Source organism: Canis lupus, chromosome 31 (genome assembly GCF_048164855.1).
Source record: "Canis lupus baileyi chromosome 31, mCanLup2.hap1, whole genome shotgun sequence".
In the NCBI taxonomy this organism is placed as follows: Eukaryota; Metazoa; Chordata; class Mammalia; order Carnivora; family Canidae; genus Canis; species Canis lupus.
In genome coordinates this window covers 13,405,287-13,423,860 of record NC_132868.1, presented here as the reverse complement: position 1 = coordinate 13,423,860, position 18,574 = coordinate 13,405,287, and the positions used below count along the sequence as shown (strand labels likewise).

At 47.4% G+C, this 18,574-nt stretch overlaps 1 protein-coding gene across 4 annotated transcripts in view; it reads left to right on the top strand.

Annotated features, from left to right (window-relative positions):
* The window catches only part of AHRR (aryl hydrocarbon receptor repressor), a 77,906-nt gene that overhangs the window by 47,696 nt on the left and 11,636 nt on the right, over positions 1 to 18,574 (top strand). For 2 of the 4 annotated variants that reach the window (XM_072807432.1, XM_072807435.1), the window contains one exon: positions 10,207 to 10,296. In XM_072807432.1, the coding sequence (XP_072663533.1) occupies positions 10,207 to 10,296 (90 nt within the window). Of the gene's footprint in view, positions 1 to 849; positions 994 to 10,206; positions 10,297 to 12,259; positions 12,432 to 18,252; positions 18,507 to 18,574 lie in introns of those variants that run through there. The other 2 variants (XM_072807434.1, XM_072807433.1) reach the window with 2 other exon arrangements.

Here is an 18,574-nt window from a genome sequence, read left to right as displayed (position 1 = left end):
CTTGTTCACTCACTCATTTTAATGTTTTCATCTGTGAACCCTGAGAAATTGTAGCCCAGAGTCGTCAGGTGGAGTTCTAGGGACTATGAGAAGGGTTGGTGTTTGGGAGGACCTTGGGGCCAGTCCTGGGCCATCCTGGGTTCGCAGGGGAGCAGCTGAACCTCTGGGAGCCTGAGAATGTGCCTGTAACCTGGGCTCTGGGCGCCTGGTGGGACCCTGCCCTTGTCCCGTCTCAGAGCATGCCACCCGGGGGCCTGGGGACTGCCCACCAGCACCCTGGCTCACACCCCAACCTCGCCTTAGGAGGAGGCCACCCATGCCCACCTCATCTGCAGGCTTGGCCCTCGTGCCCTCCTTCCTGATGGTGGTTTTCCACCAAGAGGGCTTCAGCCCCAAGCTACCCCCTCCTTCCTGCTGCTCAAACATGGTGGGGCATAAGGGGAAAGGGGGCCCGGGCTCTCCTGGGTGGAGGAGAGGTTCAGAGCCTGTCCAGAGACAGGCTGTGACCCAGAGGTCTAGGGGACCCATGGCAGCCAGGCCAAGGCTGGTGGTCCAGGACACGTCCAGAAAGCAAGGTCAGAGATTTTGGGGGGTCAGTGAGGTGAAACCCTCCAATCATCAGGACCCCCGATGGCATGGCCCTTCTTCCTCCCATGGGCCCTCAGACTAAACTCCACAGGAGATCCCAGTGTTAAAATACATGCTTTATTCTCACTTTGGTGAAGTTGATTTTACCATGTCTGATCTCGAAATCATGTGTCCAGCCAGAGTCTTGCATTCTAGTTCTAATTGTGATTATTCATGGAAGCATTGATTCTATGCTCTCTCTTGCTGGGCAGGGCCTGTTTAACCCCATGGGTGGTCACTGCTGTCCTGTGTAGTCCCAGGGAGAGGAGTTCGGCGTGGGAGCCTGCACCGGTGCTGGGCTCTGCTGCCCTGGGCGGGGGGCGGCCGGGAGGGCCGGGAGCTGTCCTGGCACCATCTCCCCATCAGGTCAGTGCCTCAGGGAGGTGGGCCCAGGGACCCCAGGGGCATTGGGTTAAGCAGAGCAGGGCCAGGACAGCACGAGGGGCCTCAGGGTGCGCACCTGCCTCTGTGTCTGTGGCCCGGCTATGGTCGGCCCACGGCATCTCCCAAGAACCGTTTTCTAGAGCTGTTGCTGCCTCGTGGCAGAAATTCAAGGCTGAGTTTACTGTTTGTGGGATCTATAAACAGCCAGTCATTCCGCTCCCTGAGCAGGAACGCGCCTCGCACGCACGCAGGCCCCATGGAGAGGCCGCGAGTGATCTGGCTCCAGCGGGGCCCAGCAGCTGCCCGGTGCCCGCGCCTCGCGTGACTGCGGCCAGCCGGCCTGGCCTTCTGGCCTTGTGTTGTTCTCTGTCGCCTTGGCGACGGCTCTCAGGGGACTGCGCTGCCCCCCGCTGCTTGAGTCCCTTTATTCCAGGGAGGAGCCATGAGGGGCCGTTTAGAATTGTTCTTTTTCCCTCTTTTTGTTCCTCTGCTGTGACCTTGACGAAATGATCTTTGAAGTACTTGCCGGCTATTTTTTCTGCCATGGGACTGGACGAGGTCAGGATATTCAAAGGGTTTGCCAAAGGAAGTCCCGGGTTTTTCAAACATTTGCCTTTGGCCCCATAGAGGGGCTGCAGGGGCAGCAGTGTCTGGCGGGGGGTGCGGGGCGAGGCGCTGGCACCGCACACCCTCACCTGCACTGACCCCGTGGCCTCCTTGAATGGCAGGTGCACGTTTCGTGACTTTCAGTAACTGAACAGAGATGATTTTTTTTCCCCTTAAAAAAGTTCAGTCTTCAGTTTGGGTCCAAATCCTTTTTTCCACTTGGAAAAGTGACCTCATTTTCCATGTACCATGTTTAAAAAAAAACACAAAACTCTTGTAGGATTAAAAGAGACTGGGAGAAAACAAACGTTGGTGATGCATACTTGAAAGACGGTCCCACATGTGTAAAAGTATTTGGCGTGATGATTCTGGACCAGAATGTCAATCTGATATTGAATCCATATGACTCGGCAAATAGCGTTTTATGGCCTTTTTCCTTTTCTTAAAAAAAAATCTTCTGCCTTGTGAGTTAAAATTAAGGTTGTTTTTGGTTGTGACTAATCTCATAAAATCTTTTTTAAGAAGGCATTTTATACACTCCAGCCCCGAACTGTCCTTTGGTCTCTGAACTGTCATTAGCAGGACATCCTGACGCGCGGCAGCCCCTGCGCTGGGAAGAGCCATTCCAGGAGCTGGCAGACCGCGGGTACCCCTCTTCTCTCTGGTGGCGCCTGGAGAGGCTGGCGCCAAGGACCCCCCACCAGCCCCCAGCCTCACCGCCAGCACCGCGCAGCAGTTGCTCTGCCTGCCCACCCTGCAAGCACATCACCTGGCCTCGAGGCCTGCAGATGAATTAGGTCCTCACCTTTAGTGATGACAGCAGTCGCTCAGACAGTCCATTCGCAGAACAGATGTCCTCCCTCTGTGGGGGCCAGTGGGGTCCAGATCCCGAGGGTGGGGCCATGGGAGGGTGCTCCCATCCTGGGATCAGGTATGGGCCTCTGTGGTGATGCCCAGTTCGTCCCAGGGTCCCTGTCACTGCGTGGGAGGTGGGTGGTCCCGACCCATTCTTGCTGCCACCCCACAGCCTGCCACCCCTATGGGCACCAGGCCCCAGGGCCGTGCGTGGGGCAGGGGGAAGGCCAGGCACCCAGGTAGAGAGGAGCTCCAGCACCGCCGAGGTGAAGTGCTTGAAGCTGGCACGGGGTCAGTGGGTGCCGGGTGCCCTCTTACTCAGCAAGGCCCCCACACCTGTAGGTCATGTCATCACGTGTGTCCGTGTCTCTTTTATCTCAGGCAGAGAAGGCAGGACTTTTGGTAAATGATATTAACAAATCCCAAATGTTTACAGGTGCCCCCCACCAATACTCTATGTCTGAGAACAGAGGCCCCGGGATGGAGGGCACAGGCATATTAACTCTCAAATAGTCCCCTAGGATGAGGTCTGGGCAGATACTGGACCTTCCGTTCACCACTCAAAGGTGTTAGGGGAGTAGGACCACATTCGTCCCGGGAGCGACTCGGGCACTAAAGTGACAGCACAGTTTGTTTGCCTCCTGGAGACTTTCTGCTAGACGCCTATGTGGTGTGAGGTCATTTTCCTCTTCAGAAGCACCTTAGGGCTCGGTGGTGGGGGCTTCGCAAGGAGATGGACCGTTTAAATCCATGGCCATGGGCAGGGGGCTGCATGAGGCTGGGATTTCTTGCACAGAAAACTCAGCACAAAGTCTGAGTCCTGTGGTGAAGTCACTGCCCTGGTGTTTGAGCCTCTGCATCAGAAAATTGTCCAAAACCTTGAAACTTTCAAGTCACGGAGCAGCCAGGCCAGCCCAGGATTATCTGGAGGGGGTGGTTTTATATCAGACACGTATCCTGACTGCCTGTGAACACCTCGCTTCTTGAGTGCTGTTTGGATGTTTTTTTTTTTTTTAAGATTTTTATTTATTTATGAGAGAGAAAGAGAGAGGCAGAGACACAGGCAGAGGGAGAAGCAGGCTCCATGCAGGGAGCTCGATGCGGGACTTGATCCCGGGTCTCCAGGATCAGACCCTGGGCCAAAGGCGACACTAAACCGCTGAGCCACCTGGGCTGCCCCGTTTGGACGGATTTTGAATCTTACTTCTTCCCTCTTGAATAAGAAGACCTTTGGCAAGTGTCTATTTTACATTTTCATGAGTACTGTGACCTTCCCTTTTTGAATTATACTTCAGTGGCCGAATGTGTGGCTTTGCAGCAGAGCGGGCTCTGCGTGAGGCTGGAAGGCTTCATCCTTTGCCCTGAGGCTTTTCCCAGGGACTTCAAGTGCCGTAATACCACCTTGGGGAGGAACACCAGCTCTGGTTGGTAGGTGCACGTCCCCCACACCTCTGGCCCCAACACAGAAGATACACATCTGAAACGACAATTGCATGTACCTTGAGAGGAAGAAGGCAGAAAATCTCTCACAAGGTTATCTGAAAACAAAGTAGGGAGCAAGCAAGGAAGAGAAGGCATGGCTCAGAAGAAGACACGTTCCCGTGGGCAGGTCCTCTGTGGCGCCGTGAGAGGCCGACACAGCACCGCGCAGTCTGGCAGCTCGGGGTTGTGACGGTGGGGGCTCTGGCCCCTGCCACGGCCAGCTCCACCCTGTGCCACACGGCGAGCCATGTTCATGCAGGAGCTCAAGGGTGCAGAGCAGGGAGGCTCCCCGGAGCCCAGCTCCTGCCTGTGACAGCCAGCTGGGAGCCGTTTGCAGATCCATGTGATGTTATCCTGAGCCGACTCTCATCACACTGGCAAGCAAGAGCGGAGCCGGGGGTTGGGGGGTGCCTGCGCCACTTGTTTCTATGGGCAAGTTTTAGGAAATCCATAAGGAGCAGAAAACCCACGTTCCTCAAGCCACTGCAGAGCACAGAAGGCAAGGAGAGGGTAGGCTGCGAATTCAGTGAAGTCAGGATGCCCTGCACTGAAGCCGGATGGACAAACCCGCTCATGTGCTCCTGACGCTGGGCGAAAGAACTCTAAGCAGCAGTGACGTGAGTCTGTACATGTCATAAAAGAATGGGCCGCCGCGGCCACAGGAATAAGGGGATGCTCCAGGTCAAGTCAGCAACTCAGCGACCTGAAGGGGAAAAACCGCCTCCTGGGTGATTCTCCAGCCCAATAAGGCAGGTGAACAAGACGCGGTAATGACAAACGGTGGACAGAGCACTATTTACTGAAGAGCCCATCCTTGTCCCAGTGGTTCGGGGTGACGCCTGCTTCCCCTGCCATGTTCTCACTGGCTGGGGCCTGTCTCTGGCCTCCCTCCGCCGCCCCCACTGCCATGACTGCAGAGGTCGGCAGCCCTCCCTGCCCCTTGCGCACGCCTCCCATGTTTTTGGTGCGCGTGTCTCTCCCGTAAGCAGCGTGGCGCAGACAGGGCTGGGTCCGCTGACGGAGTCTCCTGGAAGGATGGGCATCTGCACGATGCCAAGTCGTCTCCAGGAACAAAGGAGGTCTTTCCATTTGTTCACGTGTAATTCCATGTCTCGAGATGCTCTCAAGCTTTCTCCCCATAGAGTTTGCACATTTCTTGTTAAGTTTAGTTATAAAGTACTTGGATCTTCTTTGATGTGTTTGTAAATGAGGTTTTATCTATTATCACACCCTCTACTTTGGTCATTTTTCTAATACAAAGTATATAATATGAAGTACAAAGTACAGAAAGATTATTGAACATATGTATTTCACTGTATATCCTGCCTCCCTACTGAATAATTTTTTTTGAGTTATTTTATCATTGGTGTTCTAAGGTTTTCCAGAAAAACAGTGATTTCATCTACAAACAGAGACCATTTTACTTTCCCAGTTCCCTCTGCCTCCTGTCAGCCTCTCCTGCCCCGATGCAGCTACTCCATCTGATGCTGGTCACCGTGGGACGGGAGTCAGCCAACGTTTTCTTTAAAAGGCCAGATAGTAAATATTTTCAGCTTTGTGGGCCATACGTCGCCACAACTCAGCACTCAGTGCAAGAGTGGCCGCAAACAATAAGTAATGAATGGGTGTGGCTGTGTTCCAGTAAAATTTTATTTACAAAATCAAGTGGCAGGCCAAATTTGGGGCTGTAGTGTGTACAGGCTGGAATGGGAGATCATGGGTATCTTTGCCTCACTTCCTGATCTTACTGGAAACACAGAACATTTCCCTACTAAGTAAGTTGGTGCCTTAGGAATGACACACGCACAAGGACACTATCCTGTTAGGAGTCTACCTATAATTCCCATTTTCTTAAGAGTTTTTATAAAGAGTAAGTTCAAATTTCGTGGAAGGCTTTTTTACCATCCATGGAGGTAATTATAAGACTTTTCCCCTTAGATCTATAAATATGGTTTATTATGCTAACGGATTTCCTAATATTGAGTCAACCTTGCATTCCTGGAATAAATCTACTTGGTCATGTGTATTGTATTTCCTTAATGTGAAATTGGAGTCTGTTTGGTAATATTTTATCTGCACATGCTCATTAAGAATGAAAGGCCTGTAATTTTACTTTCATTGTACTTTCCTTATCAGAATTAAGTGTCAGTGCTATACTTCTAAAAATAATTAGAACATTTCCCTCAGTTTCTATGCTCTGGGACAATTTATGGGGCATCAATGTGATCTGATCTTTAATTCTTGGTGGAATTACATTTTAAAGCCATCTGGGCAGGGTACATATTTGTGGGCTGGCTTCTTGGTAACTTCTTCTGTTTCTTCTACAGAAATCAATTAAGGTTTCTGTCCCTAATGGGTCCATTCTGGTAAATCATATTTTCCTAGGAAAACATACACTTATTTAGGTTTTCAAATTTATTTGTATAGAGGTCTTTCTCCTACTTTCCTTTAATTTGTTCCCCTCTGCCACTGCCAGGGAGCTGGGTTCTGGCATTTATCCCATGGATTTGTTTGGCCTGCTCTTGGGCTCTGTGTAAACAGACACACAGGCCCCACAATCCGCATGGTGGTTCCCACATTAGGGTTATTCTGCAGTGTGTTCGCAGGTTGATAGCTGCTGGGTTGTTTCCAGAGTTTGAGTCTTGTGAATAAGGCCACTATGAACATGCATTTTGGAGTGTTTTTGTGAACACACCCATTTCACTTGGGTGAGCACAAATAGTGTGGCGTTTCTGGTCATAGGAGAGGTGCACATTTGTGTTTATGAGGAATCACAAGATAGTTTCCCAATGTGATTGTTGCATTTTCTGTTCTTACCAGTTCATACCCTCACCAACGCTTAGTGTTACCTGTTTTCTTGACTGTAATCATCCCAGTGTGTGTGAAATGGTATCTTAATACGATTTTCATTTGCATTTTTCTGATGACTAGTGATGTTGGTGAGTTTCCATCTGTAGTCCATTCTTCCATCTCCTTAGTAAAATGGTCTGTTCAAGTCTTTAGCCCATTTTTTAAAAATTGGGTTGTTCATCCTTTTACATTGATTTATAGACCTTCTTTATATATTCTGGGTAAAGTCCTTTGTCAATGTACCATAAATATTGTTTTCTCAGTCTGTGGCTTGTGTCTTCATTCTTAAATAGTGTCTTTTAATAAAGCCCAGTCTGTCAAGTTTTCCCACGAAGGGCTAGTGTTTTGTCCTATCCATATCTGCCTATCCCAAACTCATGAAGACATTTTATTTTCCTCTAGAAATCTTATGACTATGGGATTTTATCTTTAGTCCTAAACTATGTCTTGAATTAATTTTTGTGGAATTAGATAGGAGTCAGTGTTCATTTTTTCCGTATAGACAACCAGCTGTTCCAGACACGTTAACGCCATGTTGTCCTGGTTACCACGACTTTACACTAAGTCAGAAGTCAGCATAAGTTCTGAAATCGTGTCCTTCTTTACCATGGTTTCTTTAGTAAAGTGGGCCCTTTGCACATGAGATTGGGATTGGGTGGCATCACATCCACAGATGGATTTCGGAAACTGGACTCCATCTGCACAAAATCTTTCTTTTTTAAAAATATTTTATTTATTTATTCATGAGAGACACAGAGAGAGAGGCAGAGACACAGGCAGAGGGAGAAGCAGGCTCCTCGCTGAGCAGGGAGCCTGATGCAGGACTCGATCCCAGGACCCTTGGGTCACTCCTTAGGCCGAAGGCAGGCACTCAACCACTGAGCCATCCAGGCGTCCCTGCACCTTTCAATCCAAGAACATAGCATATCTCTTGGATATTCGGGTTCTGCACGTCTTTTATTAGATGTATTCCTAGGTATTTTATGTTTTTTGATATGGGACTGGAGTTTTCTTTATGGGAAGGTTTTTACTACAAATTTGATTTGTGTAGGGGCACCTGGGGGGCTTAGTCGGTGCAGCACCTAACTTTGGCTCCAGTCATGATCTCGGGGTCCTGGAATCCAGCCCTGTGTCACTGGGCTCCCTGCTCAACACAGAGTCTGCTTCTCCTTCTTCCTTTGCACCTCCCCCTGCTTATGCTCTCTTTCTCTCAAATAAATAAATAAAATCTTTTTAAAATTTTCAATTTGTTTAATAGATATTAGGCTATTTAGATTTTCTAGTTGTTCCTTTTTTGAGAGAGAGAGAGAGCATGCACGGGGTGGGGAAGGGCGAAGGGGAGAGAGAGAGATTCTCAAGCAGGCTCTATTCCCAGTGTGGAGCCCCATGCAGACCTCGATCTCATGACCATAAGATCATGACCTGAGCTGAAATCAAAAGTTGGATGCTTAACTGACTGAATCACCCAGGTGCCCCTTCTGGCCGTTCTTATATCACTTTTGTTAGTATGTTTCAGGGAATTTGTCCATTTCATTGAAATTGCTTAATTTATTGAATTTCATTCTTAATATTTTCTTACTACTCTTTTCATGTATGTAGGATCTGTAATGATTTTAAATCTCTGGTGGCAGTAATTTTTATTTTTTAAAAAAGCATTTTTTAAAATTTCATTTATTTATTCATGAGAGACAGAGAGAGAGAAAGAGAGAAAGAGAGAGAGAGAGAGAGGTAGAGACAAAGGCAGAGGAAGAAGCAGGTCCATGCAGGGTGCCTGATGTGGGACTCAATCCTGGGTCTCCAGGACCACGACCTGGGCAGAAGGTGGCACTAAAACACTGAGCCACCCGGGCTGCCCAATTTTTATTTTTCTTGATCAAATTTGCTAGGGGCTTATCAATTTTATTAATCTTTCCAAAGAACCGAATTTGACTTTGTTCGTGATGTTTATTATTTGTCAGTTTTAAACAATATTATCAATTGTTTCCATTCTTGCTTTTTTTTTTTCTTCCACTTACATTGGATTTGATTGTCTCCTTTCCCCTAGTTTCATAAGAGGAAACTACACACTTTCTTCCTTCCATAGCTCACTGGGACTTAGCACTGTCTTTTCTTCTAATATGTACTTGGAAGTTACCAACTCCCTTTGTTCTCATCATGACAAGGGCATGGATTTGTATAGTTTTGCTCATTCTTGTTGTTTTCCATCATTTAGAAGTGAAGGTATTTGGGTTTAAGTGGCTGCCATTATCCTAGGATGCCTAGAAAACTTCAATACCAGTCATTTAAAAGCTCTTATAAATTGATATTTATAAACCCTAACAGAAAAATTAGCACATGATGTGCATGGACAGTTTACTTAAGAAGTACAGGTTAGCAGTGAATGTATGAGATCTCATTAATATCAATCCCATTAATACTCAAAGATATGAAAATTATAGTAATATTAAAAAATTTATTACTTAATAAGTTGGCAAAAAATTTAAAAAGAAAGAAAGGAACAAAGGAGGAAAGAAGAAAGAAAAGTACTACACATCATCCAAAATTAAGGGAAATGAGTATTGTGATACACTGCCATTAGCCACAAGCTTCATAAAAGTTGATCTAAAGTCTCTAAATGTCTGTATTTTAAAGATACAAATTGAAATATTTATGAAGTCGTAACCTAGTTTTTCCTTAAGTATAGATGAATATCTCCTAAGTGAAATGAATCAATTCCAAGAACATATTAAAAATTATGAGTCCTGCATCAGGCTCCACAGGGAGCCTGCTTCAACCTCTACCTGTGTCTCTGCCTTTCTCTCTGTGTCTCATGGATAAATAAATAAAATATTTAAAAAGTAAAAATAAAAATTACGATGAGACTTACCCCATAATATGCAAGAATGATTCATCATCAGAAACCTGTCACCAAATTTGCCACATTAATAGGCTAAAGAAATATTATGTGATTATTTCAGTAGATGTAGAAATAGTGTTTGATGGAGGTCAAAATTTTTTCATGATAAAACCAAGGAAAACCATAACACAGGCTGGAAGAAAGGCATGAACAGAGACAGTCCACATAGTGAAGTAAGGCTCGTATAATGTCTAGGTACTGGTGGAGTCTCAGCTCGTCATGATGATGTTTGCATTTTGTGAAACATGAGTTTTATAATCACTAGATAAAGAAGGACACAAGTCTTGAAGCTTATAACCCATGACCAAGATCCCCTGTCATCTGCTAACTTGGGATCTGTTGCATAAGAGTCATAAATTAAAAGTGGGTGTTTCTGGAGGTTGTGAATACAGACTACAAAATGGGAGAAATGGTTGAAAATGCAGCAAAAACAATCCTTGCACTTTCTCATTGTGAGGATTTTAAGAATGCATGCAGGAGCCAACTCAAGTTCTTGTCTCTTCTAGTCTCTCGATGGCTTTGCCCTCGTCGTGAGTGCAGAAGGCATGATATTTTATGCGTCAGCAACAATCGTGGACTATCTGGGCTTCCACCAGGTAAACAGCTCTTCTATCTACTACTCAGTGGCTCCCACTGTCTTGCATGTGCTTTCTGTCTTCCAGCCTTAAACACCTGTAAAATCAGGCTTCTCCTATCATGGAGCTTTTATCAGGTAAGGATTTCCACACCTCAGCTTTCTCTAGGGTTTGGGGTCATGCAAAACATGTGACAGTGTCCAGGGTGTCACAAGCATACGGGACAGTGACTTCTGCTGGCTGTGCCCTGACCACCGTCTCTCACTCAGTGAGAGGCTGGGGAGCACCAGGGCGCCTCTCCTTGCTGCAGTCTCCCTGTCTGGAACCTCAGGTAGAGGGCACGTTCAGGGAATGGTGTGTTCTGGAAATGCCCTTACTGGGGATCCCTGGGTGGCTCAGTGGTTTGGTGCCTGCCTTTGGCCCAGGGCACGATCCTGGAGTCCCGGGATCGAGTCCCACATCGGGCTCCTGGCATGGAGCCTGCTTCTCCCTCTGCCTGTGTCTCTGCCTCTCTCTCTATCATAAATAAATAAATCTTTAAAAAAAGAAAAGAAAAAAAAAAAAAGAAATGCCCTTACTGATGTGCAGACAATTCATTCATTTGGCCCGTTGCCCCAGGCCTGCCCAGGCTGGATGATTCCAAATATCTGGGCAGGGCTCTGGGGTTGAGACCCATCAAACACTGGAATCCTCCTCCAAGAAGAGGTGCACTGGAACCCCCACCCATGGCCCAGGGAGAGAAAAGGACACCTTTGCCTGGACTCTGAGAGGGAAGGAAGTTGCTCATGAGAAATCCAAAGCTTCAGCTTGAAGTTCAAATCCCAAACTCACACTCTTGTGTGAGGCAGGCCCCCAAGTCCAGAGCTAGCAGTGGACAGAAGAAATCTCAGGGCCCAGGGAAACACAAATATGACCTTTCAGCAGTAGGGTCACAGCCATTCTCTCTGAAGAGGGGTTCACCATGCAAAATTATGAACACACTCCATTCGACATAGAAATAGGCAGCTTAGAGAAAGAACAAAACAGAACTTTGAAAAATGAGGCATATCGTGTGTCTATCAGTCAGGGTCCTATTTGGAGGCAGGAACTGTGAAGTGATTTGAATGGCTTAATATAAAGAATTACTGTAAGTTTAGTATAAAGAATCATTAACTAGGAACACAAGAGCACAGAGTGTGGAGAGGCCACAGAGCCTGCAGGAGGCCGGGCCCTCCTCACTAGTGAGGGTGAGGCCATGGCCCCTGGGTGGTAGAGAGGTCACGGAGGTGCCCCAAGCCAGGGGAAAACTGCCCACCAGGAAGCTGGCCAGGTCCTGGGGGAGGCTACCCCATGGCGGGCAGACCTGGGCCAGGTGTGGCCGACACTCAGGGGCCCAGCCGCCCTCCTGTGGTGCCAGGAGAACCTTTGCCAGCAGAGGGGAAACGTGTGCAGGATCCAGGATCAGAACCAAGTGAGGCAGTATGTGGAGTTGATAACAAAAATCTCGCTAGGTAGGTGGAAGACCCAAGGGTGCCCAGAAGCGAAGGGCAGTGGAAGCCAGTATCAGACAATGAGGGTCCTTTAACACATGTGAAAATTCAAGTCGGTCTGAGACCCCTGAGGCTGATTGGAGCATTCCATCTAATTTCCATGAATTGTCAGTTTGATTCGTATCCAAAACTGAAGTGGCTATCACTGTACAGATGATTCTGGGAAGTGGTTCCTCTTACACTCACCTCTACATTTGCTTTCCTACCACCTGAGCCCAGGACCGAAGGGTGACACATGGTGTCCTGGCCACTGGCCTTCTCACAGGATGGCCTGGGTCGGCCCTGTGGCTCGTGGAGGCAAGGTCTGGCCAGGACCCCCAGACAGGGCTGGGTGTGGGCTAGCTGAAGTGTGGTGGGTGTGGTGACCACCAAGGGCACTCCTGGGGCCACCCGGTCAGACAGTGGGTCTAGCACAGCCCTACTCTCTCTGAGCCTGTTTCCTCCTCCATGAGCAGAGCAATCAGCTGCCTGGTGACACTCACGGGAGGCTGCAGTAGGTGATGATAGGGCCCCACCACTGTGTCCTTGGGTCTGTCTCCGCCTCCTGAAGATGTGCAAGATGCGTGGCAGGAGATGGGAAGTGCTGGGGAAGACATCACCCAACAGAGGAGCCCCCTGACTCTCAAGGTAGCTGTGCTTGCATGGCTCTCTAACCACGGGGCCCCTTGTGCAGCACGGAGCTCAGAGGCCCGCTGGTGGCCACAACCAAGCTGTGGACACCATGTGATTCCAGCCTCCAAACGATGAAGCCCTTGGTTTTATCTCCCTGACTCCATGTACAAGCCCCAAATCTAGAAAAATGGGTCTGGTCTGCCTTTTCCAAGCTCAGGATTCTCCTCCTCCACTGTGAGCTGAGTTGCCCTGTGGATTCTCCAGACACACCCAGGGTGCCCACCTTCAGCCATGATCCGGGGGCTGCCTCGGTGGTAAATACAAATGTCCTGAGGAGCAGCTATGGTCCTCTGCCTAAACATACTACCTGGATTCTCTGTTTTCTTGGAGCTTGGTTATTTTCCACCAAGTGTTAGATGCAAAATAAAGTTTTGCCTTTTATTATAAGGAAATTGTTTCCAAATGCCATTTAATCAGGCATTGCCTCTATTTATGCAAAATGTTTCAGGAAAATATTAGAACAGCTTTGTGCTGTTGTGAGCTTCTTTCACAAAATGCTTTAAAAGTCGGAAATCCATTATTTTAGTATCTTCAGATTCAGGAGTCTTTGTGATGAACAAGTTTTAGATGCATATTTTAGTTGCCATTGACATTTACTGATTCAAGACATGGTCGGTTCCCTCAAAGGCCAGCAGCTGGGGGAATGCTGTCCCTGTGTGAACCCGGTGATGGCACTAGAGCAGCTAAGATCCCACAGGCAGGTACCAGATGTGTACACAATTTGCACAGAAAGTAAAGATGACAATGATTGGAATGAGGTTTGTAAAAATTGGTAATGATTTTATTCTTAACTCCATAAGTGGTGACTTAGAGCTAAAATAAAGGCTGTGTGTACTTTATCAAAGCTGTGTTTGTTTTTCCACTATTTGATTTTTGCTCCACTATTTTTTTACCTATTTTTTAAATTGAAGTTTGATTTGCCAACATATAACACCCAGTGCTCATCCCGTCAAGTGCCCTCCTCAGTGCCCATCACCCAGTCACCCCAACCCCCCGTGCAACCCCCCGCCCAACTCCCCTTCTACTACACTTTGTTCGTTTCCCAGAGTTAGGAGTCTCAGACTCATGGTTTGTTTTGTCTCCCTCTCTAATTTTTCTCACTCATTTTTCCTCTTTTCCCTTATAATCCCTTTCACTATTTCTTTTTTTATATTATTTATTTATTCTTTTTAAAAAAGATTTTATTTATTTATGAGAAAGAGAGAGAGAGATTGAGAGAGGGAGAGAGAGAGAGGCAGAGACATAGAGGGAGAAGCAGGCTCCATGCAGGGAGCCAATGTTGGACTCGATCCCAGTACCCCAGGATCAACCATATGATGATTGTCCTCTCTGATTGACTTACATCACTCAGCATAATACCCTCCAGTTCCATTCACGTTGAAGCCAATGGTAGGTATTCTTCCTTTCTGATGGCTGAGTAATATTCCATTGTATATATAGACCATATTTCGCTCCACTATTTGAATAATTATTATGTTACTCTCTCTACTCCTTGTCACATCTCCCCACTGCGTATTTTTCTCGACCTTGCTCTGTAGGGAGCAGATCCTGGGACAGGAAGGAGACTAAGGGCAGTCAGACGTGTCACACTAGTCGGTACTTTATTCCCCCAACCTGAAAAGTATCCATACTGGATACGTCCTCAAATTTGTCTGAGTCAGAAATATCTTTCCAGTTGGTCTGTCTCCTGGTTTGGTTAAGCTGCAGACCCCCTCTTGCATTAATTCCACAATGCTGTCCATATTAATTAACTAAGGTGTGGGAACACATGAACAGGGACACCCGCTTTCTGGGATTCTGCAAAGCATGGGATCACCCACCAAAACTCACGAGAGAACAACTGAATGACAGTCCCTGTGTATTAACTCACCATGGGAACTGTGACTGCCCGGTGCTCAGAGGTCAGCATGGGGAAATGCCATCATCTACAGCAGGATAGAGGAATACCAAATTCCCACAATGAGTCAGCCAAGTGGTAGGCAGTACCTCACACAAAATATAAAACATTATTTATAGAAATTAAAGAAGAACTAGATAAACAGAAGGATATGCCATATTTATGAATTGGAGGGCTCCAATTATCATTATAAAGATGTCAGATCACGTTGTAGAGGTGCTGACATAAAAAATGAGCAGCTTTAGAGAACCCAGAAGTGGACCCTGAACTTTATGGTCAACTAATATTCGATAAAGGAGGAAAGACTATCCACTGGAAGAAAGACAGTCTCTTCAATAAATGGTGCTGGGATAATTGGACATCCACATGCAGAAGAATGAAACTGGACCACTCTCTTTCACCATACACAAAGATAAACTCAAAGTGGATGAAAGATCTAAATGTGAGACAAGATTCCATCAAAATCCTAGAGGAGAACACAGGCAACACCCTTTTTGAACTCAGCCACAGTAACTTCTTGCAAGATACATCCACGAAGGCAAAAGAAACAAAAGCAAAAATGAACTATTGGGACTTCATCAAGATAAGAAGCTTTTGCACAGCAAAGGATACAGTCAACAAAACTCAAAGACAACCTACAGAATGGGAGAAGATATTTCAAAATGACGGATCAGATAAAGGGCTAGTTTCCAAGATCTATAAAGAACTTCTTAAACTCAACACCAAAGAAACAAACAATCCAATCATGAAATGGGCAAAAGACATGAAGAGAAATCTCACAGAGGAAGACATAGGCATGGCCAACACTCACATGAGAAAATGCTCTGCATCACTTGCCATCAGGGAAATACAAATCAAAACCACAATGAGATACCACCTCACACCTGTGAGAATGGGGAAAATTAACAAGGCAGGAAACCACAAATGTTGGAGAGGATGCGGAGAAAGGGAAACCCTCTTGCACTGTTGGTGGGAATGTGAACTGGTGCAGCCACTCTGGAAAACTGTGTGGAGGTTCCTCAAAGAGTTAAAAATAGACCTGCCCTATGACCCAGCAATTGCACTGTTGGGGATTTACCACAAAGATACAGATGCAATGAAACGCCGGGACACCTGCACCCCGATGTTTCTAGCAGCAATGGCCACGATAGCCAAACTGTGGAAGGAGCCTCGGTGTCCATCGAAAGATGAATGGATAAAGAAGATGTGGTCTATGTATACAATGGAATATTACTCAGCCATTAGAAACGACAAATACCCACCATTTGCTTCAACATGGATGGAACTGAAGGGTATTATGCTGAGTGAAGTAAGTCAATCGGAGAAGGACAAACATTATATGTTCTCATTCATTTGGGGAATATAAATAATAGTGAAAGGGAATATAAGGGAAGGGAGAAGAAATGTGTAGGAAATATCAGAAAGGGAGACAGAACATAAAGACTCCTAACTCTAGGAAACGAACTAGGGGTGGTGGAAGGGGAGGAGGGTGGGGGGTGGGGGTGAATGGGTGACGGGCACTGAGGGGGGCACTTGACGGGATGAGCACTGGGTGTTATTCTGTATGTTGGTAAATTGAACACCAATAAAAAATAAATTTATTAAAAAAAAGAGCAGTTTTCTAGGTGGAAATGGCCAAGCTTTTGGGAATGCAGAGAGATGGGACTATCCAGGACCACCTGGAGAGGGCAAAGGAGTAAGAGTGGTGATTACAGGGCACTTACATGCTGGACACAAGACTGCCTATGAAACCCGGTTGTTGGGACAGTGTGGGATTGGCACAAAGGTTGATAAACAGGCCCACAGGACAGAACTGGGGGCTCAGAGCAGATACAGGTGCAGGATCGTGGGATTTATAGCAAAGAGGATGCTGCCCAGTGGTGGGGAAATGGTGGTCTTGTCAACAAATAAAGCTGGGTGAACCGGAAAAGAAATGAATCCGGACTCTTACCTCACACCATGCATAGTAAATATCCACACAGAAAAGAAATGAATCCGGACTCTTACCTCACACCATGCATAGTAAATATCAAGTGATAGTAGAAGTTTCTAGAAGCTTCAGGACTGAGTTAGGGGATTGATGAGGGCAAGACCCCACGCATGAGGAAAGACTGATAAATTGGCTGCATTAGATCCACCAGAAGAGCAGGATGGCAGGCCAGGAAGTGGTGATGTTGTCAACAGAGCCCACCTAGCAGAGGACCCAATTCCAGAGCAGATGCAGAACTGAAAAATCAACAATGTACCTCAACGGAAGTCTGAGAGGAGGGCACAAACAGCTGACACGCGCCCTCCCACACGACATAGGCACACACGATCACACTTGTACCTGAAGACCAAATAATACGTGAGAAGATGCACAATTTCATCTTCATGATGTGCAGGTTAAAACCACGGTGAGAAACCATGGCACGTGCACCACTGTGGCTCAGACGCAGAAGGCTGGGAGTGTCGTGTGTCAGCCAGAGTGTAAAGCGACTGGTCTGCTATGCGCTGCTGCAGTGGCGTATTTGTGCACTCACTCTGGAAAGGTGCTTGGTGCTGTCTAACACAGGCCCTCTGGCACCCCCGACCTAGGAACCCTACCCTCAAGTTTGCACCTAAGAGCGATGCACTCAGACACAGCAGCACCTTGTGGGTTAGTCCAGGGGAAACACTCTCCCTGTGGGCATGGGAAAGTGCTGCCACACACACGGCATGGGTGAACACGTTACAACTGTGACGAGCGGGAGGACAGACATCGGAGAACAGTGTTCCGTTTACAAACATAACCAGACAGCAGCACGAGTAGGCTGCACCTCAGCCACCCCAGGAGGATATGGGGAAGGAGCTCTGAGAAGCTGTTGTGTCCTGTTTCCTGATCTGAGTGTTGGGTATACTGAGAACTCACTCATCCAACTGTATGCCTAGGATTTGGGCACTTCTCAACCAATATATTGTACTGAATCAGAGGAGTTTATTAGGAAAGCAGCCCTGTGGGAAGGGCACTCATGATCATAGGGCCACCAGATGAGCTAGGAGCTGGCAGGTGAGTGGGGGAAAGCCTGGTGTGTCCACTTTCACCATGAGTTGGTCTCTGCCTTTTGGCCCCAAGTTCACATCCAGAGCCTCTGACCCTGGATGACAATGACCAAGGAGCAAGCATTCTGACCTCTCTGTGACCACTTCTTTCTCTGAAAACACTCTCCGTGGACTAAGGAATGCACAAGTGATTGTAGTTCAGACTTCAAGTGATGATCATGTTCCTTTTCTACTTTCCTGCAGTTGCATCTTGTTCGACATTGGGGGGTCCCAGTGAACCTTAGCCATGGAATTATGGACCAGAGTTGGGCCCCTGGAAAAGATGGTGGGTCTCATCCAGTCTGGGAGAGCTTACTAGTTACTTTCTTTAGAAGTAAACTAACTTCTGGTCTTTGTTCTTCAGGAACTTTCTCTACAGCTAATTAACATAATGGTCCTATTGGGAAATGACACAAACATAGAAATGGCCCACTCTGAAGAAATCACCCAGTTATTCAGGTGTCATTCCACGGCCAGGGTCTCAGTGTGGATAATGGGTGACACCCTTTAGTTAAAAGAGGGTAAGAGGGAGGTGTGCACTATTCCCTGAAAACTCTTCTGCTGACAACCGCAGTAGTCCTGTTCCTCAGAAGCCAATCTCTGTAGCCCGTGGTTGTAGCCTCTGTGCCCTGGACTGCAGCTTACCAGTGTAGACCTAGTGCCTTTGAGGGTTGGCCGCTGTGTTCAGGGTTCAAGCAGGTGGGAGGACAGAGGACCAGAGAGAGGGCTGGGGACCAGTAGGTCCTATGGCATCACAGAAGGAAGCAGCAGCCATGCCTGGGGATGGAGGAAGTCAATGGCTAGGAGGCCTGGCCAGGCTCTCACCTATTCTGATGGCGCCCAGCTCATCTGGCAGCTCCTGTCTCATGTTAAGACTCTGGTCTCACCTGGCAGTTCCCACCTCACTTCTCAGGGATCCTTTCCTAATAAACTTTTGTGATAGGACAAAAAGTGCCTGCATCATAAACACACAGCTTGATGAGCCCCCTGAGTCCTGGAGAAAAGTGGGTATCCTGGCCCCTGAAGGTGTTTGGTCTCCGAGCCTCCTGCTCTGTCCCCGAAAGCACAGCCTGGTGGGTGGGTGGGGGGCCTCGCACGAGTCAGATGTCTGGCATGCCAGGTGTATGTAAGATGTATCCCC